At 32.4% G+C, this 26853-nt stretch overlaps 1 protein-coding gene across 1 annotated transcript in view; it reads right to left on the bottom strand.

Annotated features, from left to right (window-relative positions):
- The window catches only part of LOC130895868 (protein O-mannosyl-transferase Tmtc3-like), a 184691-nt gene that overhangs the window by 134061 nt on the left and 23777 nt on the right, over positions 1–26853 (bottom strand). Inside the window, exon 2 of the mRNA XM_057803442.1 lies at positions 12477–12613. Within this exon, the coding sequence (XP_057659425.1) occupies positions 12477–12613 (137 nt within the window). The remainder of the gene's footprint in view (positions 1–12476; positions 12614–26853) is intronic.

The following is a 26853-nucleotide window of genomic DNA, read 5'->3' as shown; positions in this document are numbered from 1 at the left end:
TGTCCTTCTCTAAAACGTAGCTCACAAATCTTTATGGATATTTTAATAAATGACTTTGAACCAAATTTGAAAGTAAATAATCATAAGTTTGTATCTCTTAGAAGAAGATGCCCAAAACGCGGAAAAAATCGTCAGTACGCATAATCACACCTTGGAATTGGCAACAAAGATTATGCAGTGGTAAGAATCGGTTCATCGTGGTAAATATGGATGTAGAAAACTTCTTAGTGGCTTTAGTATGAGGATCAAATTGCACTTTTTGTTACTAAAAAGGACTTTCATCTTATTTTTTATTAAAGATGAACTATGTTGTTTAGTCCAGTTTTTTTACAAAAGTTATTATCTTAACATCAACTTGCATTATTATGAAACTATAGTAAAAACTATTGTCAAACAAATTTTAACTTGCTCTCCCATTTAAAATCTTGTACTTAACAAAGTCATCAGTAACCAGTGGGTTTACCTTAACTAACCATTTCAACTAGTATCGTTTAGTAAATATCGTTTTTTCCGAATGTGGTTATATATTAAAACACAAATTCCACGACGTAATCTGATCAATTGATTTCATTATAATCACTATAATCAGTATTTCCATGTCATGGAATATTAGTTTGCTTCCATGTGTGAACCACTAATCAGATTTTAGATCGTTCATTTGATCGGTATAAATTCATCTGATTTATTACAAGAATTTGAAAGTTACCTTTGCCAGCGTTTTTATTAGAACATACCCAACATGACATCCATTTTCCACTGTGAATATTATATGACCCAAATGTAATTGAAAAATTTTATGACTGCGCTAGCGAGTTATTTATTTAAAGTCAACATGCAAAACCTCTCACAGTGTATTTTTAAGGCCCCTATATTGAAGTAGCTGGAAAACTTTTCACGTTGGTTGGAAAAAGAGCATACTAATGTTAGGCATCACGCTCTCGTTGGCGATTATAGCTGTTATTTATTTATAAACATTGTAATAGAAAAATATGAATACGGGAAGTATGAAATAATAAATATGTCAAAAAAGTTTTCCACTTTAATGCAAACAATTATCTTATCCGTTCAGATGACTTATTAGTTGATATCTCTGAGTTTTTTTCCACAACACTAGTAGTTTTCATACTACAGCTGAAATTTTCTATTTATTGATTATTTAGGTATATAAAATTCTCGTGTTACCATACTCCTCCGAAACCGATTGACCGATTTTTATCAAATTTTATATGCATATTCAGTAGGTCTGAGAATAGGCTATTATCTATTTTTCATACCCCTAAGTCATAAGGATTGTCCACCCCTAACATTTTAATTTTATTTTTTTGACAAATAGTCATTTTAGTAGTTTAATAATTTTTCATCCCGCTCGATAACTGATGAATTATTACTGGCGGGGATAGCTTACTCTCAATTAAATGTTAGGTCCAACAGCCTAACATTTAATTGAAACTTATTACATGGTAACATTAGTATCAAGACAGTTTATTCCTGCTATAATTAGTGTTACCAGTGCTAGATTTTTTTAAATTTTCCGCGCTTTTTCTGGATCAACATTCATTTGCCAGACTATACCAGTGTCACGTATCACGAGAACCCGCCAACAACGGCTATTGTGTTGTAAGTATAAATTATTTTTATACATTTATTATAAAATCCATATTTTTTTTTATATTTAAAATATTGGAAATGTTCAAAACAAAATTAAGTGAAAGATTTTTATTGCAATTGGGCAATTTTTTTTTTGTGTTCACTTATAAGAGCTCTAACTTCCACAGAATTTTTTCACCATTTCCAACAAACTATTAAGAAAGATATTATTAAGAAAAATCAAAATTTTCGCTTTCGTAAAACAGTCTAATATTCACATGTATATGTATGTGTGTACAATCAAAGATTAAATACATTATTACTATAATGTCTCTCATCTTTATGTAATTTAATTAATTCCATTTATGTATGTTTTATACAGTGAACGATGCCAACAAAACGCAAAGGGGCTGATTTGAGCCGTGATACAAGTAGATCATCTATAAGCATGCGAAATAGAATAGCCCAAAGAACCGAAGAACAATTAGAAGATAAATACACGAGCTGAACGCAATGAAGTAATAAGATTAGAACAACGACAATCACGCCTACAGATGTGCCAATTCAATTTAAACGTATTCAGTTTCCGATTAGATTGGCATTTTCAATGACTATCAATAAGTTCCAAGGCCAAACGATGACTGTTTGTGGCTCAGATTTGAGCACACCATATTTTTCATATGGACAATTATACGTGGCATGCCCTCGAGTGGGTAAACCATCCGGTTTGTTTGTGTTAGTTAAAGATGGGCTTAAAAAACATTTTGTTCACGCTATAGCATTAAGAGATTGATATTGTTTGTTAGTGTTATTGTCGTAATTAATTAATGATATATATAATTTTAAGGAATAAATTATAATAAAATAAATAACGTTTTGTTATATTTATATTCACTCATCGCCCCATACCTCTTTCACTCATATACCACATCCTCACACACTTACAATAATTTAATTATTTTTTTTTCTACACTAGAAATTTCCTAGGAATAATTTATATGGCAAAACAACGTTTGCCGGGTCAGCTAATAGTTATATAAAATAAGAACAATAACTTCTTCTTCTTTATGTTCTTTCAAGCCTTAGAATATTGAGATTTGAATTTTCGTTTTCCTTCTATCAATTTTTTCCACGTTTTCTTATCGTTTGCTACTTCATTCATCCGCTGTATTGTTTTCCCTCGTCTTTCCCTTGCTGTGCGACTTGTAGCCAAGTTTTCCTGGGTGTTCATTTTCTTATTTTCTTATATCTTTTTGCTTCTGTTACTTTTCTTATTAGACTTTTTGATGCTCTTTTCTTTGTGTGTGTCCGTACAAGTTTAAACATCTTATAACTATTACGTTTCCTATTGGTTGCTGGCCAGAATCTTAAAATACCTCTAGCCCTACTGTTGTATACTGAAAAGATACTAGTAAGTTAATTAAATCTTTTGGAAAAATGAATTTTTATGATAATTTGAAATTGTACATTCTCCCCATTATTGTTATAAGAAAGTTCGATGGTGAAATCTTTAGCATCAACTTTTGCTAAAGCCATACTTACATCTACATCCCATAATTTAAAGGTTATAACGTAAAAGTTCTTGTTTATCTAGTATAATCCATACCCAAGCTATGACAGTTCTAAAAGACACTTAACTTGGTCCGTCTCTGCAGAGGAATTGTCGCCCCCACATTAGGATGCCCGAGAAAAGTAGTCAATTTATTGTTAAACATATGAATAATTCGATTTGAAATATGAATATGCTAAATAGTGTTCATATGAACTAGATTTTAATGGAATAGTTAAATAATTGATTAAAGTGAATAAAAATCATCACATTAATTAACAAATGTGTCATTGAACTAGATTGCTATATATTTTTAACATAGATTCACTTGAAATGTTCAGTAAAATTTGAAATTTCACTTCAAATGTTCATTAAATTTCAAAATTTATGTACCTTCCACTCTTCGTTAACACTTTCTGACAGATTTTATTGAATACACGTGCTCGTTGTACGTTTTACATTTTTACACTCGTGTTAAACTCGTAAATTTAGAAATTAGAGTTGACAGATAACAAGAGAGAAAAATAAAATGTACTTCAAAAATATTCTACAGTCTAACCGTGCAATGATGTGTTTCATAATGTACTAGATGATTTTTTGAAATCACAGTCAATTGAATATATTGTTTTGTTGATCTCGCCAAATAATTATTTGAACATAACATGCTATGTGGAAAAACTTTTTTGTGTTATAGTTAGTTATTATCTATTATTTATAAATAATAATTCTAGAAACAAAACAACTGATTAATCATTATGTAAATACCATACGGAAATAGAAAAAATTCCTCAATAAATAAATGAGAGCGTGTTGGGAAAAACAGTTTGGCCATGTCGATTTGTATTTTTGAATGCACATTTTTTTCAAAAAATAATTATACATGGTGTCATTTATTTTTTGGATTCTTCAAAAAATTCTTTATAATTTATCTTCTATACCAGACGTCGGTAGCCTGCAGCTCGCCAGCCACATGTGAAGGATTGAAGCTGCAGATCTTCAGTTCCAATCACAAATATTATTGGTTTTACGAACAAACACACAAATAATCAAAAATATTAACTTTCAGCGACTTGTCCTCGCTTTTTATCACCTCCTCCCCCGTGACACACGTGAAGGGTTGTTTCATACGTCTCAAGACCTGTTTCGTGGAAACAAACGAAAAATCTTGAAAAAGATCAAAGATTTAGCATAATCCGCTAAAACAGTCCATGACATAAAAGCTAAAATGTCAAAAATTTTCGCTATCGATGAGTTATGCGACATAAGTCAGGAAGAAATTTGAAGATTGCTATTGGTCTAAGGACAAACAAGAGATAAAGATATAGCAAACGCTGTGCAAAAATGCCTTTATGAAAATGGAATCAATTTAAATAAAACCATTTCAATAGCAACTGCTGGAGTCAGAAGTATTACAAGAAAAAATAAGAGGGGCACATTGATTCTTTAGAGCAAAATAAAACACGAAATTCTGCATAATACATAATGAAATGCTTTGTGCCCAAACATTTTCGGCCAATATAGTTGAGGTTATAAATTTGATAATCAAAATTGTTTATAGCATCTTGTCAAAAGTTGTCCCAGTTCAAAGAATTTCAAACGAAATGGAGACCTCCTTCTTCATAATAAAGTGTGATGACTTTCCAAAGGTAAATGTAAAAATGTGCAAACAGTGCAAAGATGAAGACCCTGACAAATTTGAGCAATTTAAAACCAACAAGTAGTAGAAATGTCTATTTATGTATTCATTAGTTCTCCAAGAAATGTTTGATTGTGTTTAATACCTCCTGTAAGTATTTTCAATAAATAATTACAATTTATGATAATTTTTGTCAGAATGTCTCTTTATAGCGAACGTTTTCCTTGGCATGTACAACGATCTTGAAATGTACATAACTTCTAAACAATAAATTTTATCTAGTTAAACAAAGAATACCTTTTTGTTAAGAAGTAGATTGAAAAATTCATTTTTTCTATATTTAGATTGTACAGGTACTTACTTTTAAAGTTACGGTTTGTTCGCCTCTGGCCATCAGATAGCAGTATAAAATTATTTATTTAGTCAATCGCACTACATGGACATACTTAACCATCTATTATAAGTTCATAATGTTTGACTATATAATTTAGAAAATACTCTTCAATATAAGTTTTGATATCGCAACTTTAGAGGCCTATAACACAGCATTATTTTCACCTCATCTACAAACTCCCAAATTGTTTGCATTCTGTATGTTGAGATTCCACGAAACTAAATAAGGTAGAGCGAGCGATACTGCATTTAAATTTATCACGAAGATGAGGCAATTTATGAATTTTTTGAGAGCATTTACTTCAAGCTTTAAAGTTGTGAGAGCTTCAGTAACAAAAATGCGTTGATCCCAAACAGTTTTCTTGTATCTCAAAATATATAGCGTCCCATTTTTATTAGGCTCTGTTACAAGGAATAAATTTTTGAAATACAAAAAAAATTATACTGTCCTTTTAACGGCATGGTATTAACTTTTTTTTCTATCTTATATGTAATTAACAGAAACACACTCAAACAGATCGATTTAGGAATACTATAAGATAATCAAAATATTTTGATATTAGACTTAAAGACTTAAAATTAGTCGAAACGTCAATTTTTATCTATCTTTTAAAAATCATTAAAAAAACTAGTTTTGAAACAAAAGAAACCTAAAAACAAGAACATTTAGAAACATAAAGACCATATAATTCGACCCAGATATTTAATCTACGGAGCTATTCTTATTTGAAGTACTTTGAGACGAGAAACGTTAATCAAAATTCAACTGATTATGTAGCTACATGTTCTTACGAAGATATATTAAAAAATTCTTAGCCTACTATAGAACCAAACAAAATTTAAATGTAAATATATTTTATTACTCAACATATTCTCTTCTTAATTGGATACATTTATTACAGCGAACCTGTAACGTCTCTAGACCTTTCAAAAAAAATGTTTCTTCTCGCTCTGAAAACCAGACCTCCACAGCTTTTATTACCTCTTCGTTGGAAGAAAATTTACGACCTTTCAAACATTTTTAAGTAGTAATTCAAACCCTAAATCACGAATTTTTTGCACGGCAAGATGAAATTTGTGTGCAGGGGCGTTGTCCTGCAAAAACAAAACACCCTTTCCCGTAAAGTAGTTAGTAATGTCGAATAGTAATCTCCAGTTATTGTTCTACCCTTATCCAAAGAATCAATCATGATTACTCCAGCAGATTTTTGAACACGAAACTTCTTAGGTCTTGGAGAACCAGAGTGTCGCCATTCCATCGATTATTGCTTTGTTTCTGGATCGTAGAAATGTAACCGAGTCTCATCTATAGTAACAATTCGTTTTAAGAAGTCTACATCGTTTTCAAATTGAGCACAAATCGAACGCGATGCTTCTACCCTTGCACGCTTTTAGTCAACATTCAAACATTTGGGGATCCATTTTGCAGCAATTTTTCTCATGTCCAAATTGACGTGAACTATATGATAAACGCGTTCGTATGGAATATTCAGTGCGTCATCATCTTCAATCAAATTTACCTGTTTTGAAGCTTGCAGTCCACGGTCACGTACGCACGAAGTCACGGTCGCATACGAAGGACATTGATCACCAAGGGTATTAAGCATATCTTCGTAAATCTGCTTACCTCGTAACCCTTCTAAATACGGGTACTTGATGAAGGCTCGATACTCCAATTTTCCAATTTTCACAATTTCGGTCGACATCTTCTTTCTTTTAATTTAATGCGTAGCTGGTTTACTTTTTTGACGTCAAACTTTACACTGACACTTCTAATAAGTTATTGTTCGTTGCTATGGTAACGCAATATTTTGTTTATACATAGAACTGGTCTAGGCTAACTAGATATCGATACATCCTCGTATATTCAATTATTGTAGAAATGGAATTGATTCAGAGCAATCCAATGGTGAATAGAGTCGTTAGGAAAATAAAAATTCACAGACCCAAATCTGCAAAGTTAAGAAAGACACAATACCTAGTTCATTAATACGAAAATTATTCTGCAATTGAAAATTTTGATGTGATGGAAATTGTATGTATGTGATAGACAGGTCCAGCATGTTCCAAAACCATTATAATTGAAACTCCATTATTTATAATTTCCAGAATTATGTAGTAACGACCAAGATAATTGACATCTAGTAGTTGAAAGCGAAACTTAGTATGTCAATAAAGCAGTAATATTTGAACCTCGTTACCTAGAGAAATATAATATCGTGAGGCTTGTCGGTCCCAGAAGCAATTTTCTGTATATTTATTCAATTGATGAGACTAAAGTTGTTTTATGTTATTGTAGCATTACGTAAAGTTTATTGAGCATGATTTTAAATATTCTGAAGAAGATTGGAATTTCTATTATCAACGGCTCTCCACTGTATTTTCCAGATCGACTTATGAGCTTCTGATCTACTAGACTAGAGCAAGAATTGTTATTTTTTCCAGGTAAATCAAATGCCAAACCGGTGACGAACATCCATTTGTGTAATACAAGCACGAGACCAAGATGGAAATCTCAACGAAGTTTTGATTAATGATGAAACGTTATAGTCCTACATACTGATCACTCTTTTATGGGCTTTGACGGTGCGCATTTCCTTCAGAGAAAAAGATTAACAAAAAGGAAAGTAGGTCTAGATTCCCGCCAATATCCCCTTTTTTTTCGACTTTCAATATATCTATTTTTTTCTTCCAGTTAGTTATTTTTAACTTTAACTGTTTGATTCGTTCTGAATTTTTATACAAACTATTGCTGGCAATGTAGAAAAACAAATTATTTCTAGACAATGGGACCTTTTTTCATCGTATTCAAAATATTGACAAGAACAAATACAGAAAACCGTTGAAGACAGACTTATTCATCGTCAAGGTCTGCTATTTTCACCCCAATTTTCGTGGGTGAAAAAGTATAAATGGTTGATGTATCGTATAATATTCAACGACATCTCAATCTGATTATTATGAACTCGCCCACTGATTTAGACCGTGAAGCCGGTTCTTTTCTAATATGTTATCGAATCTAAAGTTTAGCAATTTTTAAAAAGGTCTTTGTGTTTGTTTACGGCAATCTAAAAGTTTCGAGAAACCGATGGTTCCAGAAGTTAGTTTTAATATATAAATTGAGAGCCTAGCGGAGACTCAACAATTTGATAGCATACTTAAAACATTGAGACAGTGACATGTGAATACAAAAATAAACTATATGGTGTATTTTAAACTTTTATAGACCAAAGTGTTGTGAGTAGTTGGTGTGCTTTTATGACTAACTATTGTTTAAATAAATAAGAATTACATTATAATATGAAGTTTGATTTTGGAATAAGCACTCATAAAGTAAATGACATAAAAAAGACTGTGCAGTGGAATGATTTATTATGTATTGGATATCAATATAATTACAAATATAAGTGGTCGTACAAGGGTTGAAATGGACACCGATAAGTCAGATTGAAATGACACGCTTTCAAAGATTCCCGCAGTAAATGGGTCTACCATGATGATGAACAGGTTCGAATTAATTATTCGTTATAATGGAAACTCCATTATTTATAATTTCCAGATTGCGTACGCCTACTGAGGGTGCTTACTAAAGTCTATAGTTTCGACCAATGTAATTGACATCTAGAAGTTGAAATAGAAAATCTGTCTATCATTAAAGCAGTAAAATTTTAACCTCTTTAGCTACAGAAAGCCTTACGGAGTATATTTTTCAATACAATATTGTGAGGCTTGTCGAACCCAGAAGCAAGCAGTTTAATTTTCTATATACTTTTTCAATTGATGATCTTTACTAAAGTTCTTTCTTGTGATTGTATCATTACGTAAAGTTTATTGATTACGATTTTAAATATTCCGAAGAAGATTATACGTTCTGTTATCAACTGCTCTCCACTGTATTTTCCAGATTGATCTATGAGCTTAATATCTACAATATCTAAGGATTTCCAAGGTGAATGGGTTTACCATGATGATGGAAAGGTTCGAATTAATTTTTCGCTACCTTCAAAATGTCGAGTTACAAAGAAAATTGGTTCGAGATTCTCAATATCTTTTGGTATTGTCCGAATGTAGCCAATGGAATATGATAATTTGTTTACAAGAAGTTTAGCCGTGTGATTTTAGTGACCGTGTGGGCACACCGTCCTTCTTTTTGCATGTAAACTGAACGGGACTATAAACCCAATATGGACGTTAGGTTTCTGTATGAAATCGATAATCGATTATCTGGAAAAGGTTATGAAACAACTTCAGCTTAACAAAGACAATAATATTGAAATAATATTTTAAATTATGTTCTGATATAAATATTTCTGTATAAATATTTCAGTAACTAGGATTTTGTACCATCTAGTATAAAAATAAAGCAATGTTCAATTAAAAAACGCTACATTGATTTAAACATACCTAAAAATAAAAGATAACATGACTCGTTCCCTGGGAATTCACAATAATTATCAAGTAGGAACGTTCTTAATGAAATCGTACGCTTCAAAATGTGTATAATTTTTGCTTGGTACAGCGAAATATAAAAAGTTCGTTAATTAAGTCAGAACTGTTCTACGTGCCGCTAGTTAATTCAGATTCCTCTACAATTTCCATTTTGTTTGCTAGAGTTGGCAAATTATTCTCCACTTAAGTTTGTTTTTCCCTTCATTTTTTCTTTGTTCGTAATCTTCATAAAACCGTTGAAAGTAATCCTCGAGTACGTGACGCTGAAAAACTCGTTGCATGTAAATATCTTATTTTTATAATTTACCACTTTACTTAGGTTCTATAAAAACGAAAGAAAGTTTTTCATATAATTATTTTTTATATAAAAACCTTTCGAAATACAAAACATTGTTTCTTTCTCTACATTCTATCATGTCTCAATTTAAAACCAGTATCGTAGTTTTATTTTTAATAAATATTCATAAGAAAAATAATACATTTATCTAACGTACTTATGTGCTCTAAAGACCATTTTTGATAGATGACTTTTGTTGAATTTCAAAGAACAGGGTAAAAAATATGACGTACCCATAAAAGTAGGAAAAACCCATTTCAAACAAGTTCGTTCCCTCATTTTCCCTTCTAATTTTATGCACCCTTCGTATTTAGTTTAATTAAAGTGGAATCACCGTTGACCAGTTTGATATTAAGCTATTTTTGATCCTCTCTTAAACAAAGTAGATAAACATTAGTATATTAAAAGGTTCATTGGTTAAAGGTTTACGTTCTAAAGGACATTTTATTCTAGGCATTAGATCGGTCGAGAAGGTGTTAATTAATTTGTAATTCATTTCATTTCAAAATCTTGTCTAATGATTATATTGTTCTTGAGCTGATTACAAACTATTTAGGTAAAAAACGATTTTTTTAATACCTGATTATACAGATTAAGCTGCAAAAACTGGAATCTCCGTCTTCATGAAACCTCCTAACATACTTATTTGTTCACTTGTCGGCTTCTACGAGGTACAGACCAATATACAGTTTACTAATTGAGTAATCTACGTACTCGCAAACTTATCTAACCAAATACTAACAGTACTATTCTCTAATTAGCAGATATTATGGTAATACCTCTATTTTATATTATTGGAATTGAAATAAATCATTCTACTCTACTAAGATTAAAACAACCCGTTTTTAACTATTTTTATTGCTTTCACTCATGTAAAGTTGCTGCGCACGCTAAACGAATGGACGATGCTTAAGTTTAGAGACTGACATGGACACAACACCCGAACGCAGTAAGGTACCGGAGTAAAATAGTCGGAGGAATATGGGCACTTAAACCAAGAATGATGGACTGGATGCACCCTGTTTGACCTGTAAAAAACTATGGTGGTCAAGAACAAAAAACAAATTAGGGAAAAAAACCTAGATTAGCAAAGAAGGAAGACATGCCTTGCAAAATCATGCATGTCATAATTAAATCCTACAGCAACATTTTCATAGGACCACAAAATTTATAAATTTACCGAAAAGCCATCAAGTCATGGTCACATGGTCTGAAACAATCTTATTCTTTCAACTGGTCCCAAAAACCCTTTCTTTAAGCAAATGCGAATTAAGAAGAGTTACTGATATGCTCTGTGGGCACTATACAGTGAATTACCACCTGAAGAACATCGAATAAACTCTCGACAACTCTTCTCGTCATACAAAGAAATAAAAGAAACGGTTTAAGACCTTCTGCGAGTGCGATGCTGTAGGCTAGGGTGCGTGCATTCAAGGAAAGTCGTTGATACCTGACTGGTAGACACTCCGAGGTACATAAAAGATTAATATGTCAAAGTGTTGTTGAGGTGGAATCTAAGTCGTGAAAATTCATCAGATGCTATAAACTAATACAGCTTGTCAGCACTGGCATGAAAGTAGAATCAGCTGACTTTGAGAATAATTTAGCAATCCCAGCCATTCAAGTATTTTATTGAAAAACTAAAGCTAATCGAAGATTACTTTGATCTAGTTGTAGTGATTATTCACCAATTTCTCATTTGAAATGTCATTCTTCTATCAATTGATCTCCATAAATATCACTATTATCGTATAGCTTAGCTATAACCCATATCTAAACCATTAATGTACTACCTATATTTAATTCTTTACTGATACTATCCAATTCACTTTATTTGAGTCCTTGTGATAAGGATTTTTTATTTTAAATGATTTAATTTATTTGGTATTACTCCATAGAAGTGCTGAACAAATCGTTATTTAGCCCCACCATGGTGAAAAATTGCATCAGTCAACAGAAAAATGAGCGAGCGCTAGAATGTAGTTAATTGCTTTGCCCTTTCGCGCTCGATAATCTGACACGACGCGAAGCGACAGCGTAGCGAGGCATCCACACTCTCGCACTCGCGTTCCTTCGTGGAGAGTCCAGATTGGGTAAATATAAGCAAATATATATTGATATTATATTTATAAAAACATTCATATTTAGTTAATAACAACATAATGTTTCCTTTGGCTACAATTCAATTTGTATCAGTTGATGTAAGCAAACTCATTTTATACTCGTACCTTATAATCAACTTTGACTGGGCTATTAAATTAGATTTGGTACTAAAACAACGTTTTCGGCTTATATTTAATTGTCAATGTTCCCATTAATTTCCGCGTGTATATTTACATATACACGATTCGTTTATTTTTATACAATACTACACAAACAAAAAAAATCTACCGTTATACAGTAGCTATGAAAGATGGATTTCTATTGAAAGCCGCTACAACTCTACGTTCAATGCCTTTGTGTGCAATTGTATTCAGCTACCGGTATCTATTATGAAAGTAAAACCAAAAATATATAATACATACCTGAAATAAATGAGACACACAACAGAATGTAGGAGCATATTTACGAGATGATACCCCATAGGCTCTAATTGCCAGAATAAATAGTTCCAACGAAACGTTAGAACGCAAAGAGGCCGAAAGGATTTGTGGCTTTGTTCCTAAAACAATAGAAAATTAGATATTAGAAGTTTCCGTAAATTTTTCTATAATATTATTAATTAGACGTAGTGAATTATTGGATATATAAAATATTATTGTAGCATAATCAACTCTAAGAATGTCGACTAAATTTTACAGAATGTGATAAAATATTACGAAAATTTGTAGTCTCGCCCGATTCTACAGGTATCTGTTGTTTCAATGAAACTTTCGAAATATTTATTAGTGAGTAGGCATTCCATTCGTTTTGGTTTGCCTTGCCTTTAGGCCAAAATATTATTACGAATAAGTCCACGACAAATGTCGTGAAGCTGGTTCTGTTTTGTTATGATTGAATTTGAAAATTTGGCGGATACACCAAACCTTCTGATGTTTGTCGGTGTATTTGATGTATGTTTATTGAAAATAGGGGCGAGTTGTTTATATTATGTTTTATTTTGACTGATATCTAGGAAGGTCTTATTATTTATTTGTTTTTGTTTACTTTCTAGAATTCTAGAAACAAGCACAGTATGTACCATTGATGTAGAAGGTAGCAGTAGTTATTATGATCCCTAAACTAGGTAAACCATCATGTAGAGTTTCCTCTTATAGGCACATCTCCCTTCTTTCTGTATTTCGATATTATCGAAACTGTTCGGAAAATTGCTGCTTAAACGACTAAAACCCATTATATAAAAGTATAATCTGATTTCATCTCATCAGTTCGTATTTAGAGAAAGCCAGTCCACGATCGACCAGGTCCACCGATATAAAAATGTTTCAAGAAGAAAAAAAAAGGCTTTTCCAATGTATTTCTTCACGTGGCACATATACTCGATGAATTTTGGAATAGCGGGTTGAAACATTGAATGAAGATATACTTGCCTACACAGTTTTGTGATATTTTAGAATCCTACATCTCACAAGAGGAAACATTCACTGTGTTTAGGAAAATTAATGCTGGAGAGCCACAAGGCAATGTTTTGGGACATCTCCTATAGCTCTTGTACACGAATAATACGCTTAAATTGAAAATGGACAAAAATGTGAAGAAATGAAATAATACAAATCTATACATTCACGTTTCCAATAGAGCTCAAAAAGCTCATATTGGAAAGAAAAAGGAACTACTTTGAATTGGATATGAAAAAATGTATTAGCTGATCGGACGAAATTCCACACAACAAAATTATGCTTTATTAATATAACTTCAAATGCATTAGGTCGGATAGTATCCAGCTATGGGTTTGTCCTAGTCAAAGAAGTCTACAACTCATTCGAAGATTTTAGAACAAGGTACCTAGTTACATCGTGGATGCACCTGGGTACATTCGTTGACCAAATGAAATTTGCCATGGGTCATGAGCTACGTCTTCATCACCATACCATGTTGAGGTAATCCATCTTCTTGACACTGAAGGGCTAGCGGGAAGACTCAAAAGAATGAGCGTATTAAATACATTTCCTACAAGCAAGGGTTACCACGATTAAAATGAATTATTTTCGATGTAAATGAGCACCAGTGATGGAAAAATATTTAGCTAGTTCTTAGCTAAACGTTGGTGTTGCAAAGTTTGATTTTCCCATAAGTGCGTCGGCTTGTACCTTGCAAAAACAATACGGGATTAACCATCCAAGTAATGTTGAAATGATCGTGAACTACTCGTATTTTGAATCGGACAGATAGTTTCACCCCCTACCAGGACGTGATCATGGTTTTTTCGATTGTTAACGTATGTCTCAATTAAATTGGCACAAAATATTTAACGATATATTTTGGTAATAAGTATATTTAATGAGTTAAACTAAATGGAGGGGTCTGTGTTCATCAAATAGACATAGTTTTCTATATTTTGCGATTCTAAAAATTCTAGAATGTAATTGGTCTTCTTTTGAGGCGTACCATCCTCCATCATACACTTTTTGGGATAAAAGTGCCCAAAAATATTCAATTCAACGGGAAAAAATGATTGTTATTTTGTTGTAGCCAATTTTGAGTCGCATAATGTCAAAACGCTAAGTTTATAAAGTAATTTTGACATACAAAATCAACTTATTCACTGACGCAGTTGTTAATATACCTTTTCAGAATCTACAGCTTTCTCACTTACTGGACCCACATAAGGTCTGGATATTCCTCTTGTCGAAATTTGAATTGGTAAGTGTGAAGTCTTTTTCATTATCCATAACACTGACTCTCTCATTCGTCTTAGTTGACGACAAAATACTGCTATCCTTTCTAAATGGTTTGGTGTATATTTAATGAAATCGACAAATGCCTTTCCAGTTCTACCGTGTAACTTATTTTTTTTTATTAATCACAAGAGCCACCAATGAAATAATGGATTTGTTCTTCATGTTCAATCATTTAAAAAAAAAGTATGTTTTCGTGTTTCATAATAAATGCAAACAATTTATTCAAACGCAGAAATCCCCATGGCAAAGCGTTTTGAATAAAATACGATAAAAATTGGATTCGAAATTGTAAGCGTATTATAAAAATTTAACCCAGAGGCATCCGGACCAAAAATATCCTTTAATCGATTGTCTCTACAGTTTGTATATCGAAATCGAACAATTTCATTTTCCATTTCCTATGTTTAGATTACTTCCCTTTGGAATGGACTCAGAAACGGAAGCATATCGACGCAAATCACGTTAGGCAAATAAGTAATTGCTTTATGGTTAATAAACAATTAATGAATTTATGTAGGAATTAGGATTGAAATTTGCATCTATCTATCAGTTGAAAAAATTGATTTCCAAGCTATCATTAACGGCACTGAAAATGTACATACTTTAAAGTAGTTTGTGAAGTAAAGTAACCATAAAATTACAAGAATCGGAAGACCTTGTAAAGTCAAAAGACGACGAATAGATTTGTACAATTCGCCCGAGACAGAAAGGAATCTGCAGTGAAATGCCGAATAATAATCGTTAATGGAAAATTTTTTTATTGAAACACTGCACTTTTACAATCTACTCTATAAGCAGAGTTATAAGTAAATTGTCTGTAAGTCACTAAAGTCAGTCAGGAACCATCCATTGGCGGTACCAAGAGATTATTTATTGTCGTAGATTTTCTAGCCATAGGGACTTTAATTTGAAGGTTTACTGTAGCCCCATAGTTTCATTCTATATAACCAAATTTGTATAAGTATGGTTTTGTAGAAGAGCAATTCATTTTAGAGACAGATCTAATTGTTATCTCTTGTTTTTTATGTGTCTTCCATGTAAGTTTTCCATTGAGATTCAGCCCTAAGTACTCGACTGGAAGAGAGAGTTTCCGCTTTGATGGTGCTAGAATGATTTACTATTAGTTAGAAATAGGAGTTTAGTTCGTGGTTCAAAGATAACTATCTTTGTTTCGATTTTATAAGCATTGTCATATCATAGTATGGTTTTGGTTCAACTAAGAAGCGTCATGTTTCAAACTCAACTTCTTCTCGAACGAGCTTCGTTTTTGAAAATCAAATCATTTCAGGAGGGGCATTTTTGCTAAGAATCCCTCCCATTCTCTCTCTTCTGTGTTCGCCTTTGTCCACACTAATCATAAGTGTGTTGACATGTCAGCAGAAGACATTGCTACCATTGGCAAGGCTAGAACTCCATTCAAGTTCTCTATTTTCTACAGTCCTGATTTTTTTCTCAGGAAACAGAAAGTTCTGGTTAAGTGAAGCTAGTGAGTCTAGGCTCCTCTTTTCACCAGATTATTTACTTATTCGTCCCTATTTATACCTCTGCGTACTAGCTTCCTAGTTAGGAGAAGATTTTTCCTTTTTCTAGTTCATTTAGTGTTTCTAGACGTTCCATGGTAAACTTGAGTTGAGTTGGATAGAGTTTCCGCTTTGAAGGTACTAGAATGAATCTTTGTTCCGATTTTATAAGCATTACAATATCATAGTATAATTTTGGATCAACTAAGATGCGTCATGTTTCAAACTCGACGATACTGGAAACTTTTCCTCGAAGAAGATTCTTTTTTGAAAATCATGTATTGTCATTTCAGGACGGGCATTTTTGCTGAAAACCTTTCCCATTCTCTCTCTGCTGTGTTCGCCTTTGACCACCCTAATCATAAGTGTGTTGACATGTCAGCAGTGGACATTTCTGCCATAGGCAAGGCTTCGTAGGCCCCATATACCCTCATATAAATGCAATCGATCTAAAAAATAAACAATTTTTGAGTTATATTTTCCTTATATAATGAAAAGTAATAAGGAGTCAGCTATAAGTATGGAGACAAAAGTAACGCGATAAGTCAGGTCATATGATATGAATACTCCTCATGTATAGGTTGAACTTGTTACCTAATGAAAATTTGATTGCATTATACGCAGTGAATCACTATTTGTGTTTTTTGTTTTGTTCATGCGCGAGAAAAATCAAAAAATGGATTGTCTTTTTCAAAGAAAGAAATCTAGTGGTAAGGTATTTTATGAGCTCAATCATTGCCATTATTGTAAAAAGGATTTGAACATAATTTGCTTCTACTCACTACAACAAACAAAAAGTTTCACCTAAATTTTGGCGTTGATATTAGCTTTAGTCGGAAAACTTAATAGACATTTCAAAGCATCGGTCCCTTCTTATTACAAAATGATGACAAAATCTCTTCGGTGTTGGTAATTAAACTTGGAATCCTTAGCTCTATAATTTTCCAAGGCGTTATGTCATGTAAATTCATTGAACTTAATATTAAACATTCTGAATTTCGTTGAGGGTCCCTTTGTCTATAGGCTGTTCAAAGAAACTCTTTTGATTGTAAGAGAACATTTGCTTTATCGGAAAAGACAGTTTACTTGATGCATATTAAACAATTTTGGTCTGGAATTTATTAAAGTTATACAATGTGTTCACTTAATTCGCAACATATGAGAAAACAGCCGCTGTTTTGTATAATATCAATTATAGAAATTACTGATAGGTATTTAATCATAGAGTTGTTGTTAATCACATGTATTCATAGTTTAGAAGCAAAAATAAACCTCACTTTGCACCTCGGAGGATTGAATTTTTCAAAATCATTATCCATTGCACACTTGTCATGCAAAGAATATTTGTGCAAAGTTTCTGGAGTTCATGGTTGAATGTATTGCGGTTTTTAGTAAACCGTCGATGCTCTACATAACCCGTAATTAATACAGGCTTGACTATAAAGTAGAACGAGAGAGTATCATTCATGAAACCAATTAATTAATTTGTTTTTTTTAATTGAAATTGGAAAACTTGACAGAAATGTATACCCTTTTCAACCCTTAGAGGTAAATCTTGATATACAAATCATTTTTCAATTCTTATCCTAAACACTAACTTCAAAATTGACGGACTTTTATACATATTTCCATTACCTATTCAACCACCTAAGGGGTGAAAGATCCAAAACTTCTATCTTAGTGGGAGCTTACGTTGTAAAAGTAAATTCTTGTTGAACTTTCATGACTGTAACTTTAGTAGTTCCGTATATGCAGTAATGAATCAGTTGATCAGACATGATGTTTTCGTTGCATACGAATTGCGTCCCGCGGTGAAATTTTAAATTGAGGTTTCTATAAGGGTCGTATATAAATTGCGTCCCGAAGGCCTTTCAGGAATTGTAGTACTTAATACTTTTGTAAACAAATTATACTTCCCAGGATTATCGATATCTAAAATATTGCATAAAAAGTTTTGCTTTGGAGAGGAAACTTAATTGTGATTGTGGAGTACTTTCTTATATGAGTTATGTAAAAAAAGATGAATTTCCACTAAAAGCAGAAAACTTTCATTACTTCCAATAGCTAAAATTTTTATAAAGAGAAAATTTATCCCACATATTTGATTATCTTCAACTATATAGCGATGTTTAAATGGATGATGGAACAAATGTACATATGACAGTAATGGGAATAATGGAAAATTGGAAATTAAAAATGTGATGTTAAAAATATATATAACAAAATTGACTTGCAAGAGATGAAACTATATGTAACTATGAAATCTCAAATGTAGTTCAAAATATCTGGTTTTTTTAATCGGTACCATACAAAACTTTCCTTGGATAATAATTACTTGTTTTCTTGATGTCAATAATGAAACAGTTTTTTCCACACCACGTACTTGCGTGTTGAAACATACGTCTATATATATGGCTCGAGTCAACAGAACATTAGGCATATTAAAGTATTTTCTAAATATAACAAATTTCCTTCCATTCAAAATACTTTTGATATATAAGTTATATCTGCAAATAAATGACTGTTTTCAATTCAGAGTTTCACGACTTTTATTTAAAGTGAAACTCAAATATAATCATAAACCAGAAAATCTAGGGATATGGACATAAACAATTATAGTGGGTGCCTAAAATGATCAAACATTAGCTTCTATACAGATCATCATATGCTTTTCTGAACTCTTGATTCTTATTCATTGCTCATTTTTAGAGAAATCACAGCACTTAACATGGCTTTTGTGATAATTCTCGCCCATTGTCATTGTGACATTTAATAAATTGGTGATGTAACTAGGGCAATCGCCTCAATTGACAAACGGATAGCTTCGTACGAAGCACTCGAGGTCATAAGCGTTCTAAAACAGCTAGAGATGATTAGTACTAGAGTTGTAGTCGATACAACACAGCAGGATCGCTGGCCTCCTGCAAGTAGTTCAGAATTGAAACTACATCCCCTGGCCGACTAATGCTATGATGTCTATTGAGCAAATTTTCTATTTACAGATGAGATATCATTCTGGGTCAATTCATTTAGTAAATATATGGTCGAAGAGCAATTCAATTTCACTCTCACTTCATCTTAGTGAAGGTTTAATAATGTTTGAGGGGGACGAGAGATTAAAGCTTCTTTCACGTGTCCCGTTGAGTTGACCAACAAGTTCTCTGGACCCTATGGGGATATTTAGGACTTGTTAGATATAACTCTAAAGAACAGAGATTTGAGATGATCTACCTTAACAGATTATTGACGAACATGGAAGGACTATTCACTGCAGTCATAAGAGCTTATTTAGAACAAATGATATATGAATAATTATAGCGAATAGTAACGAAATTATGAGATTGAGAAAAGTGAATTTTCAGAGAGTGTGTGAAAACATTCTCGTTTGCCAAAATCGATCGAAGAGATCAACAGAAAATGATCTAAACACGATTTTGAAAAACTTCGTTCATTGGAAAGACACGTTTAAATACATTGAATGCGTTTTCAACTTCAAGTAATAATATCAATAATATATCAGCATAATATTTACGAGAGTTACTATTCAAGTTGTCATTCAGAGTTTCATATGAGCTGTTCACAGATATTTGAAACATTCATCTTGGTCAAAAAATGGAATCAAATCGCAGATATTTCCTGGTCGCACTTCGTTACAGGATGAATTTCGTGAATGTCATTCAAAATCGACTGTCAGATAACATCGATACTGTGCCTAATATACCAAATCGCTATGTGAAATACAATATTGCTCGAGCAATCAGCTGTCAAAAAGATTTGTGCGAGTTGGATACCGCATAATTTAACAAGCGCTCAAAAAAGCTCGTGTCGATTGGTGCAAACAAATGCTAAAAAAATTCAATCGTGGTACTTCAAAGGATCGTGACAGGCTACGAATCATGGATTTATTCATATGAACCCGAAAATAAGCAATCGACTGTACTATGGGTCTGTCAAGACGAACCAAATTCAACAAAAGTTCTTCGAAGCAAATGGACGCCTGTTATTTCGGAATAACTGGACATATCGTCACTGCTAGAGTAACGTAGACCGGTTAATTCTAAATGGTACCCCAGAATTTGTTTGCCAGAAGTGTTCGAAAATATCAGGAAAACCAAACGCAGAAGAATCATTCTCCACCAAGACAATTCGAGCTCTCACACATCATTTCAAACAAAAACGTTTTTGAACTGTCAAAACATGTATTGATCTTAATAGAGAGAAAATAATAAAGCCACATTCAATTATAAATATTTGTTTTCAAGTAACAAGCATGGTATATTACCGTAAATCAGCAAAATCAAGTAGAAATAATCTGAATTATGTCGGGTGCTTGTAGAAGTTAGTATAATAAAACTAGAATATTTATGTTAATTGTAATATACGATTTGATTCGTTTTAATATCCATTAGTCCAATTTCATCTCTATATTAGGTATTTCTGGTCATGTATAGCAACTTATTTCTCTGTCTAACCAGTCTCATACTCCAGTTTTGCTTATAGGCATCCCCTTCCTTTCTCTAAGTTCCTCTATCTTGGGATAGTTACCTTCATTTTGTTCTATCAGGCTCTTTCAAATCTTTACCAATGTTTTTCAACAATTTGAAGTCTTATCCAATGAAAATTAATGATTGTCCTTCGACATCAGTTTTAATACCAGAAAGTATGCCTATCCAAGAATATTATTTCATTATACTAAATGTACTGTCAAATTCGATGTCTGAACAATCCAAATACTCTATACTTATCATCTACAATTATTAAACGGAACAATTTCTTGCCTGACCTTAAATATTACAACACGAGGGAATCTGAATGAAGGCGATGGAGCTCAATTAAGAGGGAAATTATGAACGAATAAAAGACTGCAATTTCACAAGAACCGACAGAAATTTCAAGAGAAAAGGAAACTAATTCATTATATATTATCTAGAATTTTCTCATTGTGATCGTTGAACGTTCTTTTAAATACTGTTATCTAACGTGTTTAAAGGTAGTAAGTTGCTTTGAATGTTTAAGTGAATTTTAAAACGGAAAACTCAGGAATAAATAAATATTTATCGGTAATTTACCTTGAGTTTCAATTTCAAACAAAAGATGTACACGTTTTCTTCAATATTCATTCAGTTTTATCAACTGAGTGGATTGTTTTCTATTCAGATAATAAAAAAAAACATGTATTCCAGGCTGAAACTATTTTTATTGCTTTTAAAAATATTTTTTATTAATATCATTTTAATTTTGTTCATTATTAGTCATAGAGGCCATGTTTCTAGCATGTGAAGGTTACATTCACCCCTATATACAAATTCCAGCCCTTAAATTACAGCGTTATAAATCCAGAAATTTCAATTTAAGATTACGGTAAATTCCAAATTTGTGCTTGATTTAATTCTAGACATCTTTCTAATAAGCGTCATGACAAATAATGCTCGTTTTGAGGTTAAGTTACAGAAATACTCTGTATTAACAACAATGGAAAACATTTGGTTATTATTTACAACGTATAAACATGTATATCAATTATTATTTATAGAAATTGACGGAGCAATTATGGCATGTGAATAACCGGTCCTTATCTGTTCTCAGAAGCGTATGCTGACAAAACTATTAGCAGGACCAGTAAGCATATACAACGATAGTTGAATCCCTGCAATTGTTTTTTCAACAGGCAGTCTTCATTATAGCCCTCCACTTCCGCATTGATTCCCAACCCCACGTTGATTTACTTGAAGAGTGATTCAACCACCAGAAGCTAAAATAGTACTATGGTTTTTATAAGATGATTTGAAATAACCTGAAATCTAATTAGGGATTTGTACAATTCTGTTGTGATCAATATTTTGTCTTACAGCTTTTCCGCTTCGATGTAGGTTACTTTTATAACGCCATCCGTATTCAAGATAAAGGGAGTTGAAAAAAAAATTATATACATCTTTTTACGATTTTGCCGCAACTACTGACAACATTGTATTGAAATTTCATACGAATATGTTTTGGAAGCTGATACATCCAATGAATTTGTTTTTATGTCTGACTTTTGTAGAGTGTGCTAGTTACACGGTCGTATTGAACATATCTTTTTCAATATTAGATTAATTAAGCAAAATTTCGAATAAATTTGTGTACTGTGTACCGTTTTAGGAATATTTTGATATCAAAATTATGAAGTTATAACCCTCTATGGAGGGTCTATAAACACAAAGTTCGATAATGAGTTAATTTTGATCATTTTAATATTAATAACAATCATATCATTTTATAACTGCGGAAAGCAGCAAATTACATTTAGTTCATTACCACAACAAACTCCGCACCGGCAACTCTTATTGCCAAAACAGCCTGAAATTACTGAATATTAGAGTAAGGCTCGTATGGAATGAAAAAAGTTACTTCAATTGCAATATAATTTTAGGTGATTGTGATAAAGATTTTTTTATATCTTTTTGTGAGAAGATAGTAGGCTTGCAACTGGCATTTGTTTACTCACTCGCGGCAATTTTTAAATGAACTTCAGCTGATTTTGACAATTCGTTAGTTTGCTCAATATTATTCAATTAAAAAAGTACAACTGTCATTATTGTCAATATTCTCTTGGTAATACATAGATTATGTGATAGTTGCGGTTAAAATTAGAGCATTGATATCAATTGTTCTTGAATTTAAATGCGAATAGAAATTAAGTTGTCCTAGTGTAAATTTTTTCAAATATATGTTCTCATACTACAAAAAATATTTGAAATAAATTTCATATGATGACTAAATATTGTTTGTACATAATTCTGCTGATTTTTTTTATTTCTGTAGTGTGCCCTAATTAATTTCAAACGAAGTTTTATTGTTTTTATTGTCCAACGTATACTTTTAGCAGTATTCACTCGCCATTTTCCTGTATTTGGTAAAGAGTTGAATTCGATTCAAACTACTTTTATATGCTTTCGCGTAAAACAAACATAGTTATTTGTTTATGAATAAAAATGCGTTTGTTAACATGATACATGTAGATACATAAATCTGGACAGTATAATAAAAATTTTTGTCGCATCATCATTTTTCTGATTTCACTATAGAGCGAATCCGAACTCCCAATAAAAAAATGACCATCCTTCCCCAATGTAAATGATTAACTTGCCAAAATATATTGTTTTCCGTTCGGCAGAGTACGCAACACACGTCATGCTCAATGTTTTCTGCCATCAATTACTTTCCGGATTAGGCGTGGTTCGTTGTTACAGCAATGCGAAGTCCAAATGTAATTGAATTGGTTACTGAACATTCTTTTTTTTTTCACTCTGCTTTTACCGAACTTTAAGAATGATCAATGGCTATTAACGAACCACAAAATATCTGCAAATGCGGCAAAGAGATACAAATCACATTAGCTATATGCTTTCAACTTTGATGGAATTTATTTTATATGAATTAATTTTTAATGACCGGATATGATTCATACAAGTAAATTTGATTCACATTTAGAAACGACAATTTCTGATACACTTACAGTGGAATCATTATTTTCAAATTGTATTAGTTTCTTATATACATGAAACAGTTGAACAGGCCTCATAGACATAAGGCATGCAGTCGTTCCACTGCTTTTCTCTATATCTTTTTGTACATGGCTGTTTTACGTCAGTAGTCTATTCCTATTCTTTCCAAATCTTCTCTACATGCCTCTATCAATGGTTTCCGTGGACACTCTCTTTTCCTTTTCGCTCTTTCTGGCCTTAATAAGGATCTTTCAACCCATCTTTCCAACAAAACCCATCTCAGCTTGACCACCAAGTGCTTTGGTCTTTGGCGATCGTCCATCCATCGTTTTGCTCTTGCGTTCCTCCGATAATCCTTCGTAATACCTTTCTTCCACATATTTTTATTTTATTTTTTCGTTTTTGTTCATTTCATGAAAAAATATAAAAATATTGCACAAATGTAATGAAATCTCATTTCCTTCATCTTCTCGGCCATTTTGAAAAGGCTTAAAACACTCAAAAACACGTGAACGCGTCAAAATTGCATTGCCACACTCTTGTTTCAATAAATTATAAGTTTCATGTGAAATGATTATTTTTACGACAAAAAAACGAACGAAGGCTACAGCTAAAAAGGTTTATCTACAGATACGGTAGACATCGCATTCGAAAGAGTAGGTTTCAAGGTAAACAGCTGACAGTCGCTAACCTTTGGCGCATGCATACTTGTTTTATAGCAGCGCTAGTCTCGTTACTTAATACACTTCGTAAAAATTGTCCACGACTGTGTTGAAAAAAGCTATGAAACATGATCTATCACTTCATCACCATCATCTACAGACAATTCTTTTATGAAACTTTTTTTTATAAACATTTATTCAGAAACATTTGTTTGTTCTCTAAGTTTGTTGGACGTTTTACTGGTGTGTATTTTGAAATTGGAGAGATGTTTAAAGCTTTGATAAATACTTCACAGATAAGTGCCATTTGTGTAAAGTCATTGATATTAACACTGAATTTAATGGATGAGATATTTTCGGGTAATTGTCGAGAGAAGCATATGATCGATGATACTTCTCAATCTGTTTATTTACGAAAGTTGCGTGTATACTATTCAAATATAACGTGAAAGCGCGGTAGTGGGTGGAAAAGTTTTCCCAACAAAAACTCAAAACAAACTAAATAAATAATGGAAAATAAAACGAAAGTATTTACCCCAGTTGTTTCGATCTCAACAATTCAAATAATTTCAAATTGATGATACTATTATGTGAAAAAGTTGTGTAATATTTCATAGGCTGAGGGGCTGGTAAACAATATGTAATGAATTATTTGGAAACAATAGGCCGAACAAAAAAAATTTTATAGTTTGAATGTTTATCAACCTCGCTTGTCCTAGAGTCACAAATTTTCGTTTTATCTTGTATGAGAAAACCTTGTAGATCGTCAAATTCTTCACAAAAAATGTTTTTGCCTCTCTCCCTTTTTGCCAATCAGAAGTAAGATCATTATTTAGGACCTAAATTATTTAAGTTAGTTAATTTCCAGCAAGCTTGTGAGTTTGCACCATTTCAGGTGGGGAGCTAAAATTTTGGCTGAAAAAACCGCCAAATTTTTTGTTCGTAGCTGGGAAACGTGCGTCGGAAGGAAAATGTAATTCTATTTAAAAATATAGAGGACTAAATCTAAATTCTGCGTCGACTGCAATTGAAAAAATAAAATTCGGTTTAGTAATATAGCAGAAATCGAATAGTAAAAACATTCCTTTTTTTGGGCAACCGTATGCAGCCATCTAACACTACATGTCTTGAAAACATATACACCTATGAAAATAATCCATAAACTGAAAGTTACTTGGACACCCTAGTTCTTAAATACTGTAATGGTTTCCTTAATTGTTTATACGATTTCTATTGGTGGGGTGAATTAATAAACACTGTCTCTTACGTTCTTAATTTATTCAATTACCTTACACCACACTTAACAAATTTATATATTTCACTTATCGATAACAGTTATCTAACTTATATAATTTATTTGAATTCTTCGATTACTTTTTATTTCGGTCTGTTCACTACGACTATTTATTATAAGCTAACTGAACTGCGCTTCACAAACTTCTTATATATCTCAAAATAATTCTCAAAATTTCTAGAAAATAAATAAACAAAACAAATAAATAAATAGACCTTCCTAGAAATTAATCAAAAGAAACAATGTCAATAAACCGCCTGCTATGATGAAAACAATCATTAAACGGATTCCACGGTTTATAAAAGGTATGTGGAAGGTGGCGCGCGTCGTCGTCGAATTTTAGAATTCCACTACATCTAGGCAGGAACAGCTCCATGGCGGAGACGAGTTCGTAACAATATATTTATTCAAAAAAAGTTTTTTTCGACGTTTTAAGTGATGTTATCTCATTAAGGGTAGTGAGAAAATCAATATTTTGCACCAGAACAGCACACAAAAACAATGCAACACTAAATATAGCAGTATTCATGTTCGCGTTTTCTTAGATGTTGATAGTCATTCAGCTGCAAAGCTCGGACGGCGCGGTTGTATATCAAGGTCCTCTTTATCGAGATTTTCTTCAATGGGACTATCCTCACCAATTTCTACTGCAGTATGAGTCACATTCTCATCCTTGAAGGATGCTGAATTCGAGCATGACTGGCCATTACAGATGAGGCATCATCTTGAACATATCATGCTTACTTTGCATCCTGACATACGTCCTCCCCACATATGACAAATCTTTTCTTAAAATCTAAAGTGGGGTGCCTCTGTCTTCACCTCTTGGGGTTTTCTCAGTAACATACTTTTTCCTCTGAATATATTTTCCTGCATCTTTCGTGAATCACAACTGAAGGAACACCTTGAAGTTAATAGTGCTTCTCATCCTTCCTTACTATCCTCCTTTTTATCAATGTTTCCATTCCTCTTTCTTTTACTGTAGATGAAGCCTCATCGTGTAACAATTCAGAATTTCACATGTTTTTAAATGTTGAACACGCCATATAAAATTTGATTCAATACAAGTTGAGTTTGAAGTATAATCTTATTCGCAGC

This window comes from Diorhabda carinulata, chromosome 6 (assembly GCF_026250575.1).
Source record: "Diorhabda carinulata isolate Delta chromosome 6, icDioCari1.1, whole genome shotgun sequence".
In the NCBI taxonomy this organism is placed as follows: Eukaryota; Metazoa; Arthropoda; class Insecta; order Coleoptera; family Chrysomelidae; genus Diorhabda; species Diorhabda carinulata.
Note: the sequence above shows the minus strand (reverse complement) of the source record. Positions and strands in the feature narration are given on the sequence as shown.